Genomic DNA, 21,454 nt, shown 5'->3' with positions numbered 1-21,454 from the left:
TCACGATACAAAATGGTACCCCACATGTGTGAGTGAGCTGATCTCACTGCTTAAGAAATACCCAAAACCACACCATGGAAACAACAAGATGTTTGAATTGAATTACATTGATATTTCGGATGGGGTTAGCTATGGCATTTAAGCCCAGGGTTGGTCAGGACCCAGAGAAACCTATCAATCCCATACTTTTTGGGAAATCAGACATGCAGGGAAGTTCAGTTTGAGGTGGATACCACTATTTTTCGTCATACAGAGTGCTCTATAAACAAAACTTTGTCTAAGATCACAAAATGTTCTCACATTTCTTTGAGCGAAAGTTCAGGATTATGTACGGTTTGACAAAGTCATACCACCCAGTGTTCCAACTCCTGATAAAAGTGGAACCCCACACATGTAGCTAGGCCTGTCTACAACTGAAAAGGCCAAATAATGCACATTGGAAACATCAAGATATTTCCTTCGAATTTGAGTAATTCTGGGGAACCTTGTAGCCACGCTACCTTGGTTTACCCCGAGCATTTAGTTTTCTGAAATGTTTGGCGTTGGTAGGTGCCGGTCAAATGGGGACCCACATACTGCATCATTGCCCCATGGCAATCGGAACTGGGGTTTTTAAGACATACTTTTGATGCTAGTAGGGCATTCTAGGTAAAAAAAAATCTTAGTGGGATTCAATAAACCCATACCACCCTGGACTTCTCCTGGTATCTCATTTTCAGTAATGTCTGTGGATAGAAGACATTATTCGCCATGGGCTGATATGGGACCAAAACAAGGAAGTCATACCCTACATAAAGTCAACACTGACTAAGCAATGTGGCAATTTCAAACCTTTCCTCTACCTTACAAAAAGCAGATCCATACATGTTGGGTATAATTTTAGTCAGGCGATTGTCAAAGATAGAAAGTACAATTAATGAGTCATTAATGCCTACTGGTTTCACATTTTGATCGGTGCAGGAACACAAATCTGCCTTCCCTGCAACTATCAGTGTGGGAGAGGCAGTGCTGGAAAAGGGAGAATGTCTCCTTTCCAGTGCTTTCTCTCTCTAGCAGCTCTCTTCTTGGGGATTGCCCACAAAAACAACCCCTACAGACTGACACTCACTTCACACGGTAAGAAGGCCAAAACAATGTTTGTGGCACCTAAAGTTCTTTATTTGCAGAACAATGAAAGCCTACATAATTAAATCAAAGTCATTATTGCTGTACAGTGGAGGTAAATGTCCTCAGTGGCAAATGTTCTTGTACTGGACGTAAAGGTGTTACTTTCCCACCTTGGTAACTGTCTTGTGCTCCTTGATTATCCCAAGATGTTTAAACCCATTAAATGTACTGTGCATCCTCTCTGGTGATCTACATCATTAATGAAGACTGCTCTTCCAAGATAAGCATGGGTATATACATAGAACCTCATTCAAGTAAAAGTGCACAAATGGTGAATTATACGCCATATAAACCAACCTCGACATTTATCAGTTTTGTTAAGTGCTCAAGACCAAATTCTGAATAAGGTTTCCTCATTTTGTGGGTTCCTAGGAACACACATTGGAGAAATAAACTGAAGTTTTTCTGTCTATGTTCAGTGATGTGCTCTAGGGCCCTGCTGTGCACCCCCCCTCCCGAGCTGCAGGGGTCCCCTCAGCACAGTACCCTGGCCTGAGAGCTCCTGATTGAGTCTTTGAGGGTGAGGGGTGAGGGGGGCTACAGGTACCTTGCAGGACCCCCCTCCCCCTCCCAAAAAATGTGTTACACCACTGTCTAAGCCAGTGGAGTGACCCACAGCTTATCAAGATCTGGAACCAGAAAAGTGAACGTGAATACTGCAAAATTCAAACCACCCGTGATCCTATGTGGAGAGGATCCCCTGCAGCAGATTAAAAAACTCACAATGCACGAAAATTTGACCAGTTGCCTCCTCCCTCCACAACCACAAGTCTTACCTTCCTGTCTCTCCACTGGGAGAAAGATGTATTTTTTAAGAGTGTGTTTAAACCAAACAGTCGAAAAAATTGAACCCAGGAGAAAATGTTAATAGTTTTGAAAGCAATACTGTCACTCAGGCAGCACAAGGAATAGCTGCCATCTAGATCACATTTGCAATTCGAAGTAATGCTGTAACATAGAAAAACCAACAAATTTCTTGCCATTTCATAAAAAAATTATATAAAATAGGAATTACAAATTAAACAGTAACCAAACAAGGCATGTATTATGTACACACTTAAAGTGAAGCAAGACAAACACGCAGTCTGCCTTGTGCGATCTTGCCACTAAACAACCAAGGACTTGAAGAGATCTGCTTCAACTGCATTTAGTACTACATGCACACCTTTAGTTCTGAGCTTCAGCCAACAGGTATTTGGAGTAACTATGGAGACAGAACAGTCTGCTTTTGCCTTTAGGGTATGACCAGCATCTGCACTGTAAAACAGAAAAATGGATACTAAGTTACAGGTACTCAGAAACACTGATTTTCAGAGGTCTTAAAATACTACGACCAGTATTTTCAGTGGTCTTAAATAACTTCCTCCTGTGTGATTTTGACCCTTTCGTCATGTAAACCTGCTCGACCATGTCACTGTTAGTTTTTTATAATACAACAAGTCACTACCAGACTGGGAATCCTTGTTCCAGAAGCAGCATCTTCAGTTGTAAGTCATCCTTGATCGTTAATTTATCTTTTACTTTCCTCTTCTCATCATTAGTGAAATGAATGCCAGCACATCAGTGTGTCACGCACATGACATTGAGGGAACACAGAGCGGCTTTTTCCTGAAGATATGGGCAGAGAGGCCCTAGGAGATCCAAGCGATGTAGGTAAAATCACACAATGTGATCAAGTGAGAAAGTCAGAATTAGGGCACCACTAACCCCATTCTGCAACCAACACCAAACTTCTCCTGTACCTTTTCTTGTTAACCAAGTCAAGCCCACAAAAACAAGAGATACAATGCTATTCACACAGTTAACTTTAGAGCAAGGAACTCATGAGACAGGCAAATCTTGTATGTAACAAATAAACTACAGACTGACAGACATGATGAACGTTTGTCTTTCTGAAGCATCACGACTGTAGAGTCAGGCGTAAGACTCAATTCTCTTATTTGAGCAGTGCAAAATCTGACAGCTCTTCTCGTGGAAAGAAATCTCCTCATGGAATTGCTGCTGAAATACTTCTGACTGTGAATCTCCCGCATCCATATCCACCTCATACCCACCTTTGAGGGTCGTTTCTTTTGAGATATTCACCATCGTGTGTGTGTAGGCATTATCTGGGTCAGTTAGCTGCAGAAGCTACCAGACCATTCACTGATGGGTTTCATCGACTTGGGAATCATTCCATGCTTACAGTGATCATCCACAAGCAGTGCTGGGTTAAAGATTCAAATAAAGGTGTCTTCTCAGTATAGCAATCATCTGCTGACCTCAGTAATGCACTCATCACCAGCCCTTCCTTTTTTTAAAGTGTTTTTGAGTTGATGCGTAAAACCAAGAAAATCTTTAGAAATCAGACAAAATAAATTTGATATATAGTTGCTATGTGTACAAAACTGAGATAAGAATGTTGCATTCTTCAAAGTGGAGCATAAACAGAAAATTCATGATATTGCAACAAAACTACATGGGAATTCACGTCCTTAAGGCAGCGTGGAACATCATACCATATTTTGCAAATTTGTATCCTGAACGTCCTGCCATCCTTTCTTTCTGGTCCATAGTGAATGCTAGCAGTATTTTATTGACTGGACTAAGTCCTTGTTTTGGCTTGTAACTTGCTCTTTTATACAAAGGTAGTTCAGAACTTCAGCTGCAAAAGAGATTTCATGTTTCCCATGTCAGAGGCAAAAATGGAATGAGGTCCAAGGGCATATGTCACGGAAGCTGAAAGATATGACCAAATGTTGGATATGCAGATTTACAGTCCTCGGCAGGTTGGGGAGACATTCATAAAAGCTGTTTAAGAGCATGGCTCTGGAATTAATTACTTTTCAAAGAGAAATTCAAAACTAAGTACAGAACATATATTGTAGTGCCATAGCAGAAGACTCAATACATAGTGTACAGTACGCCTCCAACATTGGGGATTTACTGTTAGATGCAGGTGGACAGAGAGGCAGTAACTCTTGCAAGAGATAGGGTATCTGTTCAGACCCTAGGATGAAGTGGGTACATCCAGAGAAGACCAGAATATCTTGTAGTGCCTGCACTAGCTTTGCCTCAAAATCATGCCTCAAATGTAATATAGCATTCATGTTCGAATTAGTGTTTTATCATCCATTCAAAGCCGGATGTATGAGTGAGACACTTGCTTTTGCAGCTTTCGACAAAGGATGGTTGCATGCAAGTGTGGAGCTAGACCAGCATGTGTGCAAATAGGGAACAAAGTGAATCAAGCCCAAAGAACTGCACTACTGCCTGGTTTATGGAGCGATATAGCATAACAGCGTCTGATCTAGCTAAGATGATGCAGCTAGGTCTCTCTGACTATAAAGTAAACCATATGCTTCCTTCTATATTTCTATAGTATACATTCAGTTAGCAAATTTCGTATGTGGCTGGGATCAGCCAAGTTACTTTCTCAGGTATATAGTTTCAGCACCTGTGACATCGTGCAGCTGTTTGATCCTCTTTTCCTGGCTTAGCATTCCGATGCAAGGTTCGGATTATAATTAAGAAAACATTCTTTATGTCAACGCATGGCAGCCCAGCCCTACCGAGAAGCATTTAGCACAACAAATGTGCTCCGGCATCTCCTCACATTATGTCCTGCGACGTTTGGCTGCACTTGGGCTGGAAGGGTTGCTGTTAGCACTGAGCACTTTGTCCGTCACTCTGTTCCGTTTCCTCTTGTCCCCACCATCCTTGGAACTAGAGTCAGATGAGGTTCTTTCTTTTTCTTTCACTGGCTTTTCGGATGTTTTCACCAAATTTACAGTGGGTAAGAGAGCTGAAAGAATAGACAAAAACAAAAGAATTCAAAATGGAAAGGTTCATACATATGGTATTCAAGCACACAGGCACTAGCGTAGCATGGCAAGAGGGGTGTTCAAACTCCAGGCTTGACTGGTAAATAACTGTCCAGGGAGAATGTGGGTGCCTGGGTGCCATGGCACATTGGAAGGAAGAGTACCTTTGCTCTCACTGTGGGTCTTGCACGTGGTGCAGATCGGTGTGTGTTGCAGGCCTCATGTATGGGATGTGGGAGCTGTAGGATTTGTGCATCTATGTTTACAGCAGAGACCCTTCAACGCTTCACTGGTTTACTGGTTTCCAAAAGGGCAATGGAATGATATGTTATAAAATGCTGGCTCAACTGGGAGTAGGAGAGAATGACAGAACTACTGCAAGCCTTGTGTTACAAGGAGTGGAAAAAAGAAAAAGTTATGCAGCAAGCAATGGGAAGCTTGGAAGATACATGCATGCATGCATGGCATTGTTTGTTTTTCAAGTGCCAGGATGTTAGCACTTGGCATAGGATACGCCCTATTCCTGCAGAACTCTAATGCCTCGAATCCTGGCATATGCCTGACAGTAATACTGCAACATGCAAATATAAAGTATAACATAGTAAGATGAACTAACAGATCAACCAACTAGACTTCTTCATTTAATATAGTTTTAAACTTACGAACGCTGTGCAGGCATCTTAATCCTTTACATTAACTAACAAAAACAATTTATAGGTGAAAGGGCAAACCATGTTTTTTAAACAGCCCCTGCAACGGTATTTATAACTCCAGACACGTTGTTACTCCGAAAATATGTGCAAGCACATCTCTGTACGGACAACATTCATTACAGTCACATTTTCACAAATGGTACGCAAAACCATTCTCTGCTGAAACAGCCCCAATCCTAACCTTTATCATCTCCCTTCCGGCCCCTGATGGGGATTACTGTGTAAATAAGATTCTAAATCAGTCTGTATGGACGGCATATAAATATTCAACGTTTCAGTTACCTATAAATTCTGCATCAGCTGCTTATCCTAATATTCGAACTCTAAGACCATTAGAAAAGTCATCTCAACATGCTGTTCGCCGCTTCATGCTAACACAGTGTAAACATACCCTCTTCTATGCTTGCAAGTACTTCCGCCTCTTCTTTTATCTCCTCCTTCACCTCTTCCTCAGATGCCACTTTTCCTAAAAAACAAGCATGAGTTAAAGTACTAAACAAAAGTGGGTTCAATTAAAAAGAACTTTCCATCTCTGCACAGTAGCACGGGAGGAATGCCATTTCCCATTTCCGCCATGTGTTGCACGTAGTCTGTGCCCGACTTTCTGGCTCTATGCTAGTAATTTATAAGTATGGCATTAACAGCATAAATATCACAAGCACTGTAAAAGACAATGTCTGATATTCGGGGAGAGCCTTTTGGCATTTTCAATGCTGGGTTTATTATGCCATTTGTAAAACGCTGTGTTGCGGAGCTGCCAGTATCTCATCATATAAAAGAAATTGGTATAAAGAAAAAAAAACATAAGGGTCTCAAAAAGCGTATTTTGTTGTGAACATGTGCACTGAGTTAGCAAAAAAGCTAACCTGCGCACAGACCTCTCTCTGAGCAACCAACCCACAATGCACGTAACCTTTTGACAATGAGCAGCAAATATTGGCCACAGATTTGCAGGGCCATATGGATACTACACCACAGTTGGTTGACACGCACAACACAGTCTAGCCTTAGAGCCACATTTCTATCTACGCTCTGAGCTCAACCTTCTCCGAGTTGCTCACCCGTACACTGCACATCCTTGAGTCTTGTGCAATAAAGCATAGTCTTTAGCAAAGTCCTGCACCCGACCGCCCACAGCCAACAAACACCCAATTTACAGAGCCTTTGCAACTAGCAGTAGTTTGTGGCTTTGTAACATTAACATGCTCCGAGCTCTCTCCTAGTGGTTAAACCCTGGTACACACAGCCTTTGGCATTCCTCAGAGGTGGCTGTCAACAGGTTTGGGCTTTAAGCTAGAATGTGCATTGAAATGTCTCCCATCAACCAACACAAGTTGCACGCAGCACTTTCCCAGTGCAGAAGAGATTACTGACTGAGCCCAAACCTTTCAGGATAACCAATCGTAGTCCTAAACTGTATACGACCACAACCTCTCTTTCAGCTATTTTCTTTTTTTAACTTTATTGAGGTTCGTGGAGTAATGTAAATAGCAGTATCAAGGAAGAATCAATCAGAAGTGTAATTAATGATGACATTTGACATGTCATTGATATCATCAATGATATAATTTAACATGTCATCAATGATGTAATGTGTGAGATCATAACCAATGCATAACAGGTGCAGAATTTATGGTTTACTATACAATCACTGGTGAATTTCGGTGTTTTAGGAGGTTTTACAACTGTGTTTTTCCGTAAACTTATGAGGATTTTTAAACCATACATTATGGTGTCACAGAGTGAGGGGTAGGTTCTCCAACATCTTTCAGAGAAGACCCGACACTGCACCTTTCAGTGTCAACACCTGCCGGAACACGTTGATACTCGCCGCTGAACCAATGGGGTTGACCTCCTAGATTGACAGGTACCACACTTAGGGTGCTGTCTGTGGTCTATCACTTTTGCTACATTGGACCACCATTGACAGTGTAGATAGAACTTGCTACCGGTCCTGATGAATTGCGGTCTATATGACATTTAGGCAAGAAACAGGTTGACCTTGGAGCGCGGTACCCTGTAACATTACAGCAGGGGTGCACCACACCTAGTTTTAACCAGGATAGGGGCCACATTAATTAAATTAGTTCTGATTGGACCTCTACTTCCTGTTTTAGTCTCACTTCTTTACACATCTACACTCACTTGGCCTCTCACACGCACTGCAAGGAATAAAAGATCTCCGCTAAAGATCCCCTTCGAGGGTGCCCATTGGGGATTGCACCGCCGACCAGTCGAGGAGCAGACCCGATGATGAAGTATGACACCTAGCTGGCTGGGTGTGTGAGGGCCCTCATTCCGAAAGGAGGAATCCCCTTCCTTGATCTGGATATTAAGTGAGCTTTGTCTTACTTATGCAACTTGTATTGTTCAGTCAGGAACTGCATACACTTCTGTATTGACTCTGCTGAGGCCGTCTGCCCGACCCTTTTGTACACCTTTGAGGCGAGTTGCTGAGAGCAGCATGGTCCTGGGTATGAGCCATTCCTACATTGTTTGGGCTTCGTGAGATAGAGGTGTGGAGCTCATTGCGCTCTTCCTGTAGAGGTGAAATATGGTGGCTGAACTGACTAAGTGAACAAGCAGGGATTGGTATGTTAATGAACGGGCTTAAGGCTTGTAGCGCTAGGTGGACTGCTCGGACTCCGAGGAGATTGATATGGTAGGTTATTTCTCTTGGAGACATCATGCCCTGAACCTGGAGATAATTGAGAGTTCTCCACCTTAATATTGCATGCATCAAACACTAGTCTCAGAGGGAACCAATTGTAAAGGCATTCCTTGAAACAGGTAGGCCAGAGAGCCCCATCATATTAGAAACTGTGCTTGAAGAAAGATGATTTTGACCTTCCAGGTGACGGTCATTTGGTTCCACTGCTCCTCTAGACACTATGGAAGAGGACCCTGTGGAGTGGTGCATTTGGATTGAGGAAGTTGCACAAGGCTATGGAGAAGAGGAGAGTTGACACTAATCTCACCGTAGGATTAGTGATTTCATGAGAGCATGTTTAGGTGGTATGGTGGATGGAAGTCTAAGACAAAACCGATTGGACAATATTCAACACCTAGGAGTCTTTTTTGTGTGTTTTTTTATTGCTAGTGCAGCTAGGCTTCCTGCGGAGTATATACCTAAGTTAGCTAATCATTTAATAAGGGTAGATGAAGATTCGATGAATCTTATGGAGGCCTGCCCCCACGGCCACGTACTTTGAGAAAAGTACTGAGTGCAGACTGGAGGCAAAATAGAAGCAGTTGATTCTGATAGTTGTCTTGCCCCACGACAAACCTCTCGAATTTGCAATGTTTCTTGGCGATTGGTACATGAAGTAAGCGTCTTGGAGGTCTATAGAAGAGAGCCAATCTCGAGCGTGTAAAAGGAGATTGATCCATGCAATGCTCACCTCCGAAAATGTTCTAGTCAAATCCATTTGTTGGCTAGGGATTAGCCTAGAATGAGTTCTAGGAGCGACCTCCACCATATGCTTCTGGAGGCATAAGTTGACTTACGAGGGAAGCATATGTGAAGACCCAACTGTTTAAGTACGTCTTCTTGAAACACTGAGAAATGCTGCCCCCCTACAGGAGATAGTAATTGAATAGAGGAAACAAAATGTACATGGCTTATAGCCTATTGTCTGTTTACCCCCGCATTCTAAGAGCCTTGAATAGGATGAAGGAAATGAACCCTCTGAGGCTAAAACTGGCACTGGTAGGGCTTGAAGGGACGTTATTGTTCTTTGGACCTTTCCAGGCCGAGTGCTGTGCTAATCTCCGTTTTCAATTCTATGCACGCTATCTTGTTGACAGTGTGGCTGCAGAAGACGGAAAAATCTGAATTTGAAAGATTGAGCATCACCTGCTGAGACTCAGGATAAGGAGTCATAAGACTGTCTTTGTAAGGCTATTCCCGTGCCGCCAACAAGAAAGAATCAGTTGCAGCACTGATGACCTTATTAAGCACCATTAAGTCCATATGGAATATTTTTAGGACAATTTCTAATTGGCCCCGCGGAGGATCACCTGCCAATTTCTGAATAGATTTCGAGAGCGATGTCTCATAACGGCCTAGGAGGGGAGCTGCACCGGAAGCTTTAATGGAAGTTGCGGCAGCGCTATTGACTTTACTGCGGACAGAGTTCAGCTACTTGTTCTCCTTATCAGAAGTTACAGAGGAGGCAGAAGTAGTTGCATGATGGCAAATATGATCCGGGAGATCAAAAATTCGGAGCAGAGTAGAAGAGAATCCCGCTCGGAAGGAACATATATTGCAGAGGCCGGAATGCAAAACAATTCCAGTGTTTGTTTAAGAGGGCCAGCACTAAAGGGCACAGTGGTCTCAACGTTGATCATGGTCTGTTGAGCGTAGCAGCACCACTTACCAGAACGGTCTGGGAGGAGAAGCATGTCAAAACATTACTGAAACTGAAGAATCTGTAATGCCGTTCACCAAAGACATTGGAGATGGTGGAGAATCTGAGATCATGCAAACAATTGTGCATTTTCTTGGGGGAAGAGTCTTCCAAGGCATAGGTATTGGCGCTGAAAGCAGACTATAGAGGCAGAGGAATCGATTTGTTTATGTTGATAAGGTGCTCGATGTCGACCTTTGTGGGTGCTTCAACATTGATATTCCTCTGCGCTGACTATCGTCTCCAGCTACACCATGATACGATCCTTGACTTTCTTTAACAACGCCACAACATCTATATGTTGCGACCTCAATGGCTCAGGATGTCGATGCCCTTTATGTCGACCGGAAAAGATGTCGTTTTAGGACTGAAAATCTCATTTTAAACCTTCCACAACCGTAAGAGGTAAACGGCAGAGGCCAGGCAGAGAACTGAACCTCTCCTCGCTCTTCCTAGGAAAACGGCAGAGCCCTGGTAGAATACTGACCCTCTGATCATTCGTCAAGGGTAACTGGCAAAGCCCTGGTAGACGATTGACCTGCTCCTTGCTCTGAAGTCCTACCTTCAGACGAAGTGTGCTTGTCCCTTTTCCACAGGGGGCACTTGAAAACTTCTTGAATGCTAAAAATCTTCAGGGACATGCTGTCTAGAAGGCAGAGAATGTAGACTTCTGATTTTGCCTCTTGCAGGTCACTTGCTCAAATAAAGAAGGCATTTTATTTGACAGAAAAGGCAGAACCTGCAAGGGAGAAATTAAAAACGTTGAAGTTTTTCAAACAATGGTGATTTTTCAAGAGAAAAAAACTAAAAATTCTGAGTTCAGTGCTCCAAGAGTCTGTCACCAGGAGCTGGAACAAAGGACTCGTAGCAACCAGATGCGTTTCGGCAGTCGCCTTTTTCGATGGTAAAATCAAAAAAGGCGACTGCAGAAGCAACAACAAAGAAAAGCACTCACTTATATGGAAAGTCCTCCGGGATCCCTGCATGTGTGCAGGACTATTCAAATGTTTATGACTATCAATGGAGATCCCCTACGAGAGAACTTTAGTACTGTTTGGAAAAACGAAAATTGGCAGATGTTTAGCCTTTTCAACTCACGGTTAGTGCATTCAATGTTGTGCTAATTCTTAAATGGGGAAGGGAGGGATATTTTTAAAGGGATTCTAAAAAGTGTCAATTATAATAACGGATACCATTTCAAGGATCAGCATGCAATTTGTTTATTTTTCTCTTGGTATGTCATATTTTATGCATGTCAATGAAAGGGGAGTGAATTTAAAAGATGGGGTTTACAAAATCTTTGCTATGGTATATGGTACTATGTTTTGTGTCATTTCCCACATCTGTGCAAAATTTGGCAGGCCCGTATGTTCTTACTCTTGATGTATAGAGCTTCATGCAACTCCATCAAATAGGTTCAGAGTTAAATAGGTTTGACAGATTTGCGAGTGTTTCTTACAGTAGCAGAGAGCAAAGATTCCTATGGGAGTTAAATTGGGAAATTCGGTTTGTATTTTACCACCCCTTTTAGCATAACCAACCACACCCTAGCTTCCCAATTGTATAGATATTTAAATATATTTTTAGTAACATCAAAAGGTCTTGGATGATGCCATACCTAAAAATGAGAAACGAGCAGCCACGTTATTTTTCTTATAACATCCACTTCCTGATTCAGGGCTACAGAATAAGCACTGTAACGCCCTCCTCACAAAGATATGACAGCAAGGAAGTAGAATTGATTATTCTTTAAGCATGGTTCTGCTTAGACAACTTTGTTTTTAAGGTCACAAAGCGTTATAAGTTTTTTGATTTCTCTGTACGAGAACCAGCAAAGAATTTTAAGCGTAAATAAACAAGATTCAGCAGTATAAAATACAACATTGCCCATCTGTGCAATAACCTACTACGTCTACATGAGGCTGCTTGCAAAAGACAGGCACACCATGTATTCCTACCTGCATATATGTTGATTCGATAAGTACTGGGTGGACCTAGAACTACCATGGAGGTGAAGGAGACCAGAGATTTATTACATCAAATATTATGCTACACAATCCCCAGCATATTATAGAAGTGAACCCGAGACCTTGCCACATGTCAAGGCATGAATAATAATTTTGCACGACACAACAGTGAACTATAACCTCTTCTATATCGAACTCTTGCTTACTGACAGTAATGTGTTGTGAAAAGTCGGCAGAACCGTTATACACTGAATGTAATGGCACTGAAAACAACAAACAACAGTAGCTTTTCAGGATGACAGGGGCTACATTACTGAAGGAAAGGAAAAAACATTGGGATTGAAAAGAGCTGCACAAAAAGGAAAACAAACCCCTTCTTTCGCGAAGTCCCAGAATGGACACTGTTTGGGTCCACTTTACAGAGATGTCATAGCAATAACAAATTTGATCAAGGCTTCAAATAAATGTGATCATCGTGAAAAAGAGAAATAGAGGGCTTGAAAAATATACCCTTACAGTGCTTGCAGGAGGGCAAAGAGAGAATACCATAAGCAACTGGATGTGGACTAAAATGCCGATAAATTGCATGTCGCCGGGCAAGCAAGACAGGTTGAAGGTCAAATGGTCCAGCACAAACAAACTCTGAAACACATGTCAATATTTTTTTAAATGCTTTTACGAGAAAAATATCAGAACACTTTCCTTGTATTCATCTGGACTAGGCATAAGGCCCTAACTTTGCTCTTCTGCTACCACGGATGCAAGCAATGCTTTCACAAAGCAGTTATCTTGGAATATGTCACCAGTATGGATCTCGTCTAGGGAAATCTGCAAGGAGGTGAGACTACAGAAGAATGGCTGGAGCCTGCCGGGGAAAGAAAAGGTAGAAGGCATTTATTGGACTTTTAGTCGGGACATTAGTTCCACATTTACCATATTGTTACTTTAGCAAAAACAACAGTTGATGGATAGAATGCAGAACAATGTCATACATTCACCCCAGTACAGAGATCTGGGCCTAAATCCATCGTTTTTTGCTCACCATGCCATTCCAGTTTGAACCCAGCCATATGCAAATCAGTCTGACCCTGTGCAACATAGGAAGAGCCCAGCCCGAACTGCCAAGCCTGGTCCCCCCCTAGACCGGAAACAAGCATCCAACGAACGGTTTTGGGGTTTCACCCTTCATCAGCCAGGATAGCTTGAATGCAGTGGCACAGTGATCCGGGTTGGGTTAAATTCATAATTCTTTTGCTCACCATGCCACCCCAGTTAAGGACTGACAATATGCAAATCAGTCTTGACCATGTGCCTCATGGGAACAGTCCAGCCGAACTGTTACTTTAGGGCATAAGATTGCCCAACAAAGTGTAGGATGAAATAGTGCTAAAAATAGTTAAATGCCAGAAGTAATACCATTTTCGACATTCCTCAGTTTTTACCATAGCTTTTATAATCTTACATGTCCTCAATTGAATTCTGGCTGGAATCTCAAAGTTTTCTGTAGTGTTCTAAAGTGCAGTTTTCCATAGTCTGTGAAACGTTAAATATTTTTTGAATCTCAGAGAATGGCAGCTCGTCAACAACGAGTTTGTTTGCAGTCATGTTGCAAAGACAAATCTTCCTAGGATTCAGGGTCTTTGCTCAAGAAGGCCTCTTGTGGGTTGTACATTTTGTTGAAATTTAAATTCCCAACTTAAAAAGAAACAGGTGGCACTTCTTTCAGGGCCCGTTTCACGGGATTGGGTTTTCAAAGATTTAGACACATGCTTAGTTAAATAGAGCTGCTTAAAGCGAAAGGCTAATTAGATGGTTACTGGAGTGGAATCAACTTAGAAAAGGCTGGTTGACTCTGAATTCGTACACAACTAAAGCACAACAGCGCTATCTGGCCGAGGGTTATTCCAAAAGTGTCAAGATGTGCTTTCTAAGGCACAGGTTGGGCCTGCTACCTTGTACTCAAAATCTCCCACGCTGGCTCAAAATCAAAGCTGACCCCCTCTGTCGGCTATGCGGCTTGGCACAAGAGGACATGCTGCATTTGATATGCTCTTGTGAAAAACTACGGGACGAACGGAAACGCTGGCTTAAACACCACTTCAATCGGCAAGGGATCCGCACTAGAAGGGCGGCGGTCTTTGCATGTTTTCATCCTAATGACCCTGGCTTGAACTGCAGCTTTGTAAAATTCCTGAAGGCAGTTGAAAAAAAGATACCAAAAAACTCAATCCATAACTGCCCCAACCCAACCGACTTGACATCACTTCGCTGACTGTTTCACCGACCTTATGAGCTCATGAGGACACTGAGCAATAACCTACAAATATTAAGTCCAAATACAAGCACATCGGTCATAAGGAAATGTGATCATTTTAAATTTTAAATTTTTGAGTCTTTTAAAACTGCAGTTTTATCCTTTCTGTTCTTAATTCATTTTTATATTGCAATGGTTTTAAGTAACTATGCTAAAAATAAAGATTACTTACTTACTTACAACTTAGAAAAGGGTGGAATTTACTTTCTTGTGCCTGTTAAAAACCTTTAAGGACACAATTGCTTTAAAATACCTAACACCAGTAAATAGCCTGCTTCTAAGTGATCTTTGAAGAGATAGTAAACGGAGGCCCTAGTCCTCACTGCCAAAAAGGAGCAAGACCTCAATTTTTAAGAAGAATTGGCAGTGATGATTGCTGTCCTTAGACTTGAGGATATAACCGATGGACGATCTTAGCAGTGAGGGCACGATGGCAGGTGGTGCTCAGGAAAACATCCAACTCAATAAGGATGGCCGACAATAATATGGTCGGCCAAAGGCCATTAAAACCTTACAATACCAAGGTAAGAAATCTGCAAAGTTCGTTTTGAAATCTAAAGAAGCAGGAAATACTATCCTTCTACGGCATTTCTGTGAATGTTGAGATACAACATAAATTGCCATCACAACTACTTTTGCCGCTGAGCACCCTCCACCAGATTCAGTAGTGAAAACATTATGAGGGTAGGAAAAAAAAACAAGTACCGAAGGGGAACTCTGTCTACAGAAGAGAAAAACAAAGGACACAAACGGTGAAAAACTTGAAACATCTGCTTTAATGCTTTGACCGACCAACTCAGCAGTCCGTTGGCTATGATAGGATGGCATATTCTGAGGAGATTGAAGTTTTACATAAGTTTCTCCCATAAGACAACCGCAAAAAGGCAAAGTAGCTGTATGAAGGCCAGGTGCTTTCTGACAACTGAATCAAAGGTGCTTACGAGGTTGGCAATAGAGCAGGTAGACGAACAGCAACTAATATAACAGTGAGAAGGCATTCTTGACTTTGAAATTCTAGATTCAGAATGGAGGGGCAAGCTCAAGCTACAAACATGCATCATAATGGCAGCTCACTTTCAGGCAAAAGGATCAATGGTGCTACGACAAAAAACAAAAGACACAAAGTCAAGGCAGGGAACATATAGCAAGAAGAGATGTCATTGTGGACAGCCCTGCATTAGGTCTAAAGTGGTACCACTACACAAAGGCAAAATGTTCACACAGCCATATGGCACCCAAGAGCAGCAAATCCTACAGCACCATTTATAGATGTCTGCGTTCATCAAATGCTGAGCAATCTCCACCGGGAATTAACAATTGGAGATCAGATCTTGGCCACAGCACCCTGGTCTTGGTAGGCTGCAATTCTTTTCCTAGTGATGGGAAGAATAGACAGTCAAAAGGAAGCTCAATATAGTATCAAAGGAGTGATGGAGTATAAAGATGAGCAACAAATGCCTTTATTTAAAAAGTGAGAAAGAAAATCCACATTTACATTTATTAGTAATAGTCTCTGTAAAGTAGAGATGGAGGCGAGTTGTATCTCATAAGGTTTATTTGAGAGAAACGATAAAACAGGTGGAGCCAGGAAGCACAGCTAAACAGCAGCTCAGGAAGGCTTCAACTGGCCTCTCATGGAATACGAATCTAAGAGCAGTAATTAACATTCTACAAGGTGGCTCGCTCTAACGCGAGTCTTAAAGCAAAACACAAGGAATAAAGATAAGCACAACATAACACATCCCCCCCCCCTCACAATAATAGGCAAAAGGAACTGCAAGGGGAAGGCAAGGGAACAAGGGAAGGAAGGAAGGAATAAAAGGGGAAATAATAAACTACTTCACATAATCCTTAAGCCAACAAGGCAATACTCGTGTCCTATTGGAAACTTTAACAGCAGGTAGTGTGGGTGCTGAAACAGCGTCACTGTTAACAGAAGAGGAGCTTACAATTGGAAGGGAAGGCACATTATCATGCACATGACCAGTGTCAACTGAACTGGGTACCTGTTCAATATTGCTAGGTTTATGTGAGAATTCATTTGTCTGACAATCGTGAGAAACAGGAGAATCGGTTACCCCATCCCCCTCCCTTAATTGAGGCAGAGAACTATTAGGCGCAAGTTGGGACTGCAAATTGCTGCCCTGAAAGTAATCCTCAACCCAATCAAAATCAGTAAGTTTGTCTCTCACCATCTCATCCACATCATGGTTTTGACAAATATCCAAGGCCACATCTTTCAGGTTCCAAACCTTCCCGTCACTTAACCTGACTGAGTTCCTAAGAACTTCAAGAACCTGTTTAGGCGAATTAAATTTGTTCTCACCTTTCAAAACCTTATACGGTTTCTTAATCCTGACCCAATCACCAGTTCTTACAATGACATTTTTCACGCCATGGCGCTGATCATAGTAAGCTTTGCTCTTGTCATGCACTAATTCCAAACTTTTCTTGACCTCAATAGGTGACCACTGCTGGACGTTATCTTTGAATAACCAACCGGGGTTAAATTTACACCTAGGTAACCTGCCACGCATCATCACAAAAGGGGAAACTCCTGTGCAGTTATTTAAAGTCACTTTGTAAGACCATACAGCTTTTTGTATTTCCAATTTCCAATCTAAACCTTTGTAATTCGCAGCTTGCAAAATCCCCTTAATGACCCTATTGAAGCGCTCAACAGTTCCATTCCTGCTAGGATTGTACAAAGAGGTCGTTTTGTGTGTAATCCCACATTTCGCAAAATAATCTTGGGCAACTTTGGACAAGAATTGTACACCATTGTCCGTTAAGATGTTAACGGGTAGGCCTTCCACTATAAAAATGTTATCCAAAAACTTCAACACAGTCTGAGTATCCACAAACTTCACTACGGGCCACTTGGTAAACAGATCAATGGCAACAAGCCCATATTCCTTTGGGTCACCTACAGGGCCAAAAATATCTACCGCGATAGTTTCCCAAGGCATGCTAGGGATGAGTCCATCACTCATAGCTGGTCTAAGAGTCCTCAAAGACTTGTCTGCAGAGCTGCAAACAGAGCAACCTCTGACAAAGGTTTCCACTTCACTGTCAACTTTGGGCCACCAAAACAAATTTTTAACCGATAGCTTAGTCCTCACTATACCGAAATGTCCCTCGTGACATAACTCTAAGATTTTTTTCCTTAGCCCAGAAGGTGGAACAATCCTGTCCCCTCTCAGTAGAACCTCTTTTTCAAATGACAATTCAGAACGTACCTCCCAAAACGGCTTCACAGTGCCAGATAAAAATCTCTCTTTTGGCCAGCCGTGGCAAATAAACTTTGAGACTTCCACTAATTCCTTGTCAGCATTGTGTTCTCTTAACCAATCCTCCCTGCTAATGGCTGGGAACCCAGAATCATGAATAAATGCTACACTAATGTTTCCCCAAGGGTCATCGACGCATTCTTCCAAGGGGAAAGGGAGTCTAGACAGGCAATCTGCGACAACATTGTCTTTCCCAGGTACATATGTGATCTCGTAAATGTATTCTTTCATCCGCATAGAGATCCTTGCCAACCTGGCAGAAGCAGTAGCTGTGCCATCAGAGGATAAAATGTGGACCAACGGTTTGTGATCAGTCTTAATGTGAACCATTTTCCCCCAAACAAATGCACGAAAATGTTCTAAAGCCCAAGCGCAAGCCAAGGCTTCCCTTTCTATAATCGGGTATCTGCTTTCAGCAGGTGACAGGGCTCTGGATGCAAACAAAATTATTCTTTCTTTACCCTTCTCATCAACCTGTGATAAGACTGCGCCCAAACCCTTGTCGCTCGCGTCCGTTGTCAGATAACAATCCAGATTAGGGTCGAAACTAGACAAGGCACTCACTTTTTGCAATTCCCACTTGATTCCAGAAAACTCTTTCTCACACTCTTTAGACCATTCAAATTTTACATTTTTCTTCAATAGGGATCTGATGTTGTATACCTTTGAAGCAAAGTCTTTGATGAACTTAGCGCAATACTCAGCCATACCCAAAAAGGATTTGATTCCTTCTTTAGAATCAGGTGCAGGTGAGTTGACAATACTTTCTATTAGTGAAGTTTTTGGTATGACGCCCTCCTCACTAATTATATGGCCAAGATATGAAACACTTCTTTCCCCAAACTTGCATTTAGACAGTTCAACAGTCAAACCAGCAGAACTAAGTGTGTTAAAAACTTTCCACAACTTGGTGTCATGATCCTCTTTATCATTGCCAGCAATTAGAACATCATCCTGAAAGAAACTAATGCCATCCATATCACCAAACAATCTGTGCATTAGGCGTTGAAATACAGCCGCGGCTGATGCAAGGCCGAATGGCATCCTTATAAATTGGAAACAGCCAAATGGTGTGATGAAGGCTGTTAGATGCCTAGACTCAGGATCCAAAACTACCTGGTGGTATGCAGCAGAGCGGTCTACTGTGGAAAACCAAGTCGCTCCCCTTAAGGAAGAAACCATTTCATTAATTTTGGGCAAGGGGAAACGTTCAATCACTATATTTTGATTAAGATGGCGTAAATCAATACATAAACGGATTTTTCCGTTGGGTTTCCTCGCTACGACTATCGGACTAATCCACTCCGAAGAGTCTACCTCCTCGATAACACCTTTAGTTAATAGACCCTGAATTTCCTTTTTGACTTCGTCTCTTATCAAAAGGGGAATAGGCCTAACCTTATGCACTTTAGGTTGTGCATTGCTTTTGAGCATAATTCTATGCTCAAAACCCCTAAGCTTGCCTAACTGTCCGCTTACTACGTTGGTGAATTTGCTTTTTAAAATATCTTCCAATTTGCTGCCCTCATCTACAACAAGCACCTTCTCTTTGCTATTTGGGTCTAAGATGATATGAAGATTTTTCTGGTCATACCACCCCAGAACAGAAGGTCCTTTTTTTGCAATGTATAACTTGCCCCTGGTCACCCTGCCTTTAAATATGAAGGTGAGCCATCTGAAGCCTAAAAGTTCAATTTTACCACCAGTATAACTTACCGGACTAACATCTGAGGCATTTAACTTATCACCTATTTTCTGTGTGAAATTCTTTTTCCATATCTCCTCGTTGACAATCGTATATGGAGATCCAGAATCTGCATATACCTTAACTTTAATGCCGCCAAAGGAGACTTCACAGATAGGTTTGCCCTCCATTGCTTCATCAGTAATGTTCAACATATAATTGCCTTCCTCAGTAATGTTCAACATGTAATTCCCTCTCACATTCTTTACACAACCATCCTCATCATCACTACTTCCATCAACACACACATCCTCATTCCAAATACATTTGGCATTAGTACGCCTGCGGCACATTTTGCTAAAATGGCCAATGAGACCACAAACACTACACTTTTTCCGTAAGGCAGGACATGACTTGTAGTAAGCCATATGTTCTTTGCTACCACAACGGTAACACTTTTTGTCTTCCAACTTGTTATCCATTCCTTGGTTCTTATAAGGTTGACTAAAACTTTTGTTATAACTTCTGATATTTTGGTGTTCCTTGGATTTTGAAGACAGCCGATGACGCCTTGTCAGAATCTTTAACAGTATCTTTTACTACAGTAGCGCATCTTCCCCACATTTCTGATTTCCTCATTATTGCAAGTACATCGTCGAGAGGTGCATCGCCATTTACCCAAAGGCGATCTTGAATAGGAGAATTGTCGTTGTGCATAACCAGCTGATCTCGAATAAGTTCGTCATGTAAGTCTCCAAATTTACAATCGATCGCAAGTTTTTTAAGGTCATCAACCCATTCATCTACCAATTCATCCTTTTTTTGTTTTCTTTGGAAGAATTTGTGTCTCACAACACCTATACACACTTTAGGTGCGAAATATCTATCCATATCAGCAATGGCATTGTCAAATTCACTTAAATCAGCGTCAGCTAACTTCTGCATACGTGAATATGTTTTTAATCCTTTAGGACTCAGGGAATATAGAAGTATTCTTTTCTTTTGCTCCGGCTTCATTTTAGCATTTTCATCAATAGCACAGATGTAATTATTAAAATACTCTTTCCACTCCACCCACTTCATGTCTGGTTGTGAACCAGTAGCCCAAAAGGGTTGTGGGGGGCTAATAACAAAGCTTTGTTGAGCCATTACTACCTCAGAACCACTTTCACTTTGGGGTTGATCCCCAGAATCCATATATATATAAACTATGTGAGGAGTTTGTGTAGTAATCCCGTTTAAAACACAACACTAGGTTGATTAACAAGGAACAAGTGCCCCGACAGTCTCACCTGTTTATCTTTAACCTCCTTCTGAAACAATGTAATCCAACTGTTGTGAGCCAAGGGTAGATTAACGCTGGTTCGATAACGCTGGTTTAATAAAGTGCGTTCTTTTTTTTTTTTTTAAATGAGTTCCTTCGGTGACAGCGTCTCGGTAACTGATTTTCCGATATTTACTCAACCAACTCAAAATGGCCGCCACGCAGGGTTACGCAACGTGACCTTAGCGCAAATACGTCATCACGCGATTGAACTAAGAGCGTGTGTCAGACGTAAGGCTGTGGTCGCGCGTATAGAGATCGCGCTTGGAACTCGGCTTCAGGTTGAAAAAATGCCGGCCTGCGCAACCAACCGGCGTCTGGAAATCAGTGAGTCTCAATTACAATAAAATGTAAATATACGAACCAGCTAGAATCGTTGACTGTAGATGGGTCGTTGAATGTAGATGGTTCAATAAATAGTAAAGCTGTAAAACGATTCTCTTCTTCTTAGTTAGACGAGGAATGAAGAGTAGAAAAAAAAATGAAATCCAAGGTTGTATGATGCAGGGTGTCGATCCCGATCGTCGCCAATTGTAAAGTAGAGATGGAGGCGAGTTGTATCTCATAAGGTTTATTTGAGAGAAACGATAAAACAGGTGGAGCCAGGAAGCACAGCTAAACAGCAGCTCAGGAAGGCTTCAACTGGCCTCTCATGGAATACGAATCTAAGAGCAGTAATTAACATTCTACAAGGTGGCTCGCTCTAACGCAAGCCTTAAAGCAAAACACAAGGAATAAAGATAAGCACAACATAACAGTCTCTAATGTACACGGCACGGTTCA

General features: G+C 41.9%; 1 protein-coding gene across 1 annotated transcript in view; it reads right to left on the bottom strand.

Annotated features, from left to right (window-relative positions):
• Positions 1-1,136: 1,136 nt before the first annotated feature.
• MRGBP (MRG domain binding protein) overlaps positions 1,137-21,454 on the bottom strand; it is a 123,916-nt gene continuing 103,598 nt past the window's right edge. The window contains exons 4-5 of the mRNA XM_086932829.1: positions 6,075-6,149; positions 1,137-4,951 (exon numbers count right to left, since the gene is read on the bottom strand). Coding sequence (XP_086788955.1) covers positions 4,764-4,951; positions 6,075-6,149 — 263 coding nt within the window. The 3' untranslated portion in view covers positions 1,137-4,763. The remainder of the gene's footprint in view (positions 4,952-6,074; positions 6,150-21,454) is intronic.

This window comes from Lissotriton vulgaris, chromosome 7, assembly GCF_964263255.1.
Source record: "Lissotriton vulgaris chromosome 7, aLisVul1.2, whole genome shotgun sequence".
Taxonomy (NCBI): domain Eukaryota; kingdom Metazoa; phylum Chordata; class Amphibia; order Caudata; family Salamandridae; genus Lissotriton; species Lissotriton vulgaris.
Note: the sequence above shows the minus strand (reverse complement) of the source record. Positions and strands in the feature narration are given on the sequence as shown.